This window comes from Emys orbicularis, chromosome 12 (genome assembly GCF_028017835.1).
Source record: "Emys orbicularis isolate rEmyOrb1 chromosome 12, rEmyOrb1.hap1, whole genome shotgun sequence".
In the NCBI taxonomy this organism is placed as follows: Eukaryota; Metazoa; Chordata; order Testudines; family Emydidae; genus Emys; species Emys orbicularis.
The window spans coordinates 44717479-44723478 of record NC_088694.1 but is presented as its reverse complement, the minus strand read 5'-3'; the positions used below and the strand labels follow the sequence as shown (position 1 = coordinate 44723478).

Here is a 6000-nt window from a genome sequence, read left to right as displayed (position 1 = left end):
GCAGATCCAGCCTGTCCATCTAGGGACAGAGAGAGGAGACCCTGGCTAACAATTGCTTAGAAGCTTACACTTAAGTTTCATTAGGAGACAATGCCAGAGCGAAGTTATAGCTCACACTTGTGGGGAGCACCCAGTCCAGTTTGAACAGAGTGAGTCTGTCTGAGAACCAGTTTCAGAGTTGCACAGACACACAGGAGGATCTGGGCTAGCTAGGATAAGGTAAGGAAAAACCCTGCTCTATCTTTCCTTGTAGAGATGCAAAGGAATAGATGAGACTAAATCTGTGTGCAGGCTGTTTGCTGTTTTAAAATCATTTTTTTCCCTCTAACGCTTTGTTCCAATTGCTAAATAAATAAATAAAAAATAAAAATAAAAAAACCTTGTTTTAAGGAGGATGTAGATCACTGTCACTGGTCACAGCTTCCCAAAGAGAGGAGACACAGGTGGCCAAAACCAAACCCTGCAGGGTGATAAGGGGTTGGTACATGGAGCCGTGTGTCCGGGTTCTTGTCTAAGAATGGAAGGATGACAAGATTCCACCCAGAGCCGAGTATGGTGAAGATGCCAAACACTTGAATTGGGAGCACTCAGAGAGATGAGAGAGGGGAGAGGGATGTGACTGATCCTGTAACAGTGATTCTATCTACTTATGCCATCCTAGCACCTGAGGTGTTGGAATCCATCTCATCAGGACAGAGATATGGAGGGAAACTTAAGTACAGTGACTGAGTTTATCTTTTTGGGCTTCTCAGACCTCCAGCATCTGCAGCTCCTTCTCTTTATCCTGGTCTTACTCATCTACCTCATCATCCTGATAGGAAATAGCCTCATCATTGCTGTCACGGTGGCTGACCTGGCGCTCCAAAGCCCCATGTATTTCTTCCTCAGGAACTTGTCAGTCCTGGAGGTCTGCTACACCTCGGTCATCATCCCCAAGACCTTGTCCAACCTCCTGTCAGAGCATCAGACCATCTCCTTCCTTGGCTGTGCAGCCCAGATGTATTTCTTCCTCCTCTTCGGCAACTCAGAGTGCTGCCTGCTGGCTGTAATGTCCTACGACCGATATGTCGCCATATGCAACCCCATGCATTACTCGCTCGTCATGAGCAGAAAAGTCACCGTTAGCTTGGCATCTGTGGTGTGGATTGCAGGCAATGTGGTGGCATTTGAGCAAACGGTCACTATATTCATGTTATCCTTCCATGGGCCAAATAAAATCGAGCACTTTTTTTGTGATGTTATTCCAGTGCTTAAGCTGGCGAGTACAGACACGTCCCTGAATGATGTTATCAACGCCGTGCTCACTGTAGTGTTCATAATATTCCCCTTTGTCCTGATCATCACCTCCTACGTCTGCATCCTCTCCACCATCCTGAAGATGCGCTCAGCTGAGGGGAGACACAAAGCTTTCTCCACCTGCTCCTCGCACCTCATCACAGTAACCTTGTTCTTTGGCAGCTGCTTTATCACCTACATGAGGCCCAGTTCCAGTGGTTCTGTGGACACCAACCGAGCAATCTCCCTGCTCTACACGGTCATTACTCCAATGTTCAACCCAATCATATACAGTCTGAGGAACAAAGAAGTCAAGGAGGCTCTGAGGAAACTCTTGGGCAGGAGTAGGACTTCTTAGTTATCACAAAATAAAAAGTTATTTTTGTGATCCTTGGGCCATGTGACAGTGTTTCAACTTGGGCCTATAAAAATGGAGGTGTGATAAAGTGGGGAAATGTCTGTATTATTTTGTAGAAATATTATATATGGTTTAGTTTCCCTGTTCAATTCTACACTACTGCCTGACTGAATTGTAGAGTCAAATTAAAGGGGCTGTAAAGGGGAGTTTGAAGGATGCCAAGAAGGGTAAAGCAATGACACCTCTAAGTTAGCCTCTTAGGTACCTGTTAGGAGTGTTAGTGATGATTCAGGCCTGTTTGTTCTCCTGAGACAGAATTTTGGGGTTTGTTTGCCAGTCTAATTTTTGATATTTTTATATTCTTACTAATATGTGTGAACAAAATACTAAGACTCTCTGTGTTGCTTTTCCCACCCAGATGGGTTTGTTAGTATAATGAGAAAAGATAAGGGATAGAGTTAAATGTGTTACTGGGTATGGTGGGAGTGTAATATATGAACATACACTGGAAGGCTGTCTAACTCTTCTCTCAAGCTAAGGTCAAGCAACAGCTAGGAGGGGCAAAGGGGATGGGGGGGGGAGGCGTAAGCAACACTAAAAACCAAAGAAATGCCTGTCCCTGACTGAAGCACAACCTCACTCCTTTCCCCTCCCATGGGATACAAAAGAGGTGGTATGAAGGCCCCGGACTCACGACCCTCCAAAACGTAACATAACCATAAGTTATAAGGCGTGGGACCAGGGGCATGCACTGCTGGTATATTTGGGCCTTCTAAGAATGAAGAGGAGGGGGAACAGGGACATGGGTAAAGACTCTGCGGTGTCAGAGCTATGAATATCCTTGCTTGAAACTAACCCTAATAAACATTTCAATGCCTGCACTTCGGACTTCTGGTCTTCTAACTTTCTGTCTGTGTGACAGGAACTGGAGAGGGGGGAGTTGAAGGGAAAGCCCCCACTGTCACAGGGTCCACACAGGTTTCCACTCTCTCGTGCCTGTGCCCTGTGTTGGGTGGTTAAAATAAATAGTCCCCACGCTTTTTTCGGTGCTTCACCCTTGTGTCTTTATTTACAGTCAGACCCTCCCCAGGGCTCCTCCTGGCCCATGAGGCTCTTTTCCCCTGGTGAGGAGACAGAGATGTAACCCTCCTGTCACCTCCCAGGCTAGCCTCCTGACTGAACTTTTCTTTGGGCTTTTATTGCCCTCCCCCTCCTCAGCCCAGCTGTCGCTACTTAACTCAACTCATAGCAGTGAGCCAGCCCTCCTTAGAGCCTGCAGCTGGGCTCTCTGCAGACAGCCTGGGCCCCCGCCCCTGGCCTCCCTACCAGAAAGCAGGGCTTAGAAAGCATTTTAGCAGGGCATTCCAGGGGTTTACCCTTGCCCTGCCACACATCTCCCCCCTTCAAGAAGCCACCAGGCTCCACCTGTCCCTGCCCCTCTTCAGCCGGACAAATCCGCCCCTCAGCAGGAGCTCCTCTGATTTTTCAGAGCGAATTTTAAAATAATTTTTATTTTATGTTGGTCAAAAGTCAATGAAAAAAAAGTCAGCTTTTGAAAGTGTTTGGTTTTCAATAAATATTTTGGAGGGTTAGTAAACATTTTCATTTCCCATGAAAAATCTGTTTTCAATTTTAAAAAGCCACAACCATTTCTGATTTAAAAAACAATTAGTTTTTTGTTTTCAACATTCAGTTTTGGAAAAACAGTTATGTGGCAGAGAGAAGAGTATCAAGAATGATGAGGTTTTTATTTCTTATGTTGTTGTGGCTATTAAAAATGAAGGTTTCATCCAAAAGCACCATTTTCAAACAGATAAATAATGTGCCACGACATCATATAATTTCTGATAAAGCACATATTCCTGTGATTTGCTGAGAGCTTCCCTAGATCTTAACATATTTGAGTATCTTTGTATTGTAGACAGGCTAGGATTTTCAAGGGCATCTACAGGAGTTATGTACCTAACTCCCATTGAATTTCAATGGCATTTGAGCACTTAATTCCCTTAGGCTACTTGAAAATCTGAGCATTAGAAGTTGTCACTTTTGTCACCTCTGTAGCCCCTCCTCCCCTAGGTGTGGCTGGTGCTGCCTCACTGTTGCTTGCTGATGGGTGTGGCTTTTTCCCTCTCTTGTCTTCAGATGGATTGGGTCCTGAATTATTTTTGTGGTGCCTGGGGCTTCCACAGCACTGTGCCCCCTGCTGGCAAGGCGTATAAAAGCCCTACATGAGAAACACTAAAGTACTGCAACACAAACACCACCAAAGAAATGTCACAGCCCCCAAAATACCAATATATCAAAGAGGGACTTTATTGGAAGCAAGAGAATAGGATCTGTGGAAGGAATGGGTTAGGGTTAACTAATAAGCACTAAACTTAAAAAAGTCAACCAATTCCCCGTTCATTGTATAGGAAGCTTGGGCACGGAACTCAGACTTTGTGAATCCCAGTGAGTTTCTGGATATCTAAAAGTTGTGTGTCGTGCCACAACTAAGTTTCTTTGTGAATCTAGCCCCAGGTTTTTTGACTTTCAGTCCCCTGCTCTTAACAGCTCCAGAGGTGATCCCAGCAATTACAGGCCAGTAAGCCTAACTTCAGTACAGGGAAAATTGGTTGAAACTATAGTAAAGAACAGAATTATCAGACATATAGATGAACACAATTTGTTGGGGGAAGAGTCAACATGGTTTTTGTAAAAGGAAATCATGCCTCACCAATCTGCTAGAATTCTTTGAGGCAGGGCCGACCTTAGGGAAAATGGCACCTGGGCAACTTGCATTTTGGTGCCACTGGCCCCTGTGGGCGTGGCACCCCCTATTGCCCCAGACACCCATGTGCTCCCCAGGCTCCCCACCCTCCCTTATGCCCTAACCTCTGCACTGTGCCCCCTTCATCTCTAATGCTGACTCCCCCCCTGCACCCCTAATCCCTAGACCCCCTTCACTAAAAACCCCTGCCCCCTCCTACATCCCAACACCTGCACCCTCCTGTGCCCCAACCCCTGCACTGTGCCCCCTTTGCTCCTAACCCCTGCATCCCCCTCCTGCATCCACGGGGGGAAATTGAGCTGGATGCACAAAGCAGCTGGCATTGCTGCTCGCTCCCCCGCTGGACTGCTGCTCCTCTGCACCCTGCAGACCTAGGGGGCTGTGAGGAGGGGAGCAAGGAGCAATGTCAGGGCTTCCTGAATCCAGGTCACTTTCCCTGTGGGCTGTGTAAGGGGAGGGCAGGAGAGCAGCAGCTCCTGATGCCTCAGCACAGCTGTCGTGCCAAAGAAGGGGCTCGGATACACTCAATGAAGCCACACCAGGCGTATAAGTATAACCGGTTTTATTGCCAAAGTTACGCAAAGTATAATAAGCTTCCCAGCCTTCATGCGTTATTAAATATGTGCTTTCCAGCAACCAAGCAGGCAAGCAAGAATCAATGCTTACATCCCTTTTGCTACGGACAGTCCCGGAGCCTCCAACCTTGTTCCTGAGGGTTCGTAGGAGGCGCTGCTCCAGCATGGGGAATTCCTGGGCACCTACAAGGCCAAGGACCGCAGGTTAGACTGTTCATCTAAAGAAATTCTCATACCCATTTTTATTATCATCTCTTTCTCAGGGGGCGTATACATCCACAAGCAGGCTCTGGCAGGAAACACTACTGCTTTCTATTCCTACACTTAACACTCTCAGGCCCTCCTTATCTCTTCACTTGTTTATCCACTCGGAGTTGCTGCAAGCCAGCCCGGCCGGTCAAAGCCAGTTCACTACTAGCTCCACCCGAGACATCCTGTAATAACAGGCCAAGGTAACTTGTGGTCAGCCCCAACAACAGCCCAGGTGGGGAAGTGACCTGGATGCAGTGAGCCCTGCTGTGTGTATTGGGGGGACTGTGTGAAGGAGCGTGTGTGTGTGTGTGTGTTGAGGGGAGTGTGTGTGTGCCTGAGTGAGTGAGTGCACTGTCTCTTTAAGAAAGCACTCAGGGTCAGGAGCCTGAAGTAGGCTTGTTCAGACACAAGCAGCTGCCAGCAGCTCCGGACCCAGAAGGCAGCAGCACACACAGATCCCCCGCGTCCTGTCACCCCAGCTCAGTGGAAATTGGGTACATGGGTTTGGGGGAGGAGGTCACGCCACCATCACCCCCTTGCCCCCCACAGAGCAGACAGGAGGACGCTCCCAGTCCAGAGTGGTCAGGGGCGACTCCAGGGATGAACTGACGGGGATGGGGGGGTTAGGGGACAGGAACAGCAGCGGCTGCACACGTGGAGCAGGGCGGAAGAGGGGCACCCGTGCTCTGGAGGAGTCACCTGGCTCTGAGGGCTGGTCGTCCAACTGCCTCTTGCAGCTCGGTCTCTCCCCCACCCTCAGGCTGCTGCTC

General features: G+C 48.3%; 1 protein-coding gene across 1 annotated transcript; it reads left to right on the top strand.

Moving 5' to 3' along the window:
• The first annotated feature begins 688 nt into the window (after positions 1 to 688).
• On the top strand, positions 689 to 1633 carry LOC135887095 (olfactory receptor 10A4-like). Its single transcript, XM_065414882.1, has one exon. It carries the CDS (start codon positions 701 to 703, stop codon positions 1631 to 1633), a length of 933 nt encoding a protein of 310 aa, XP_065270954.1. The 5' UTR covers positions 689 to 700.
• Positions 1634 to 6000: the final 4367 nt, after the last annotated feature.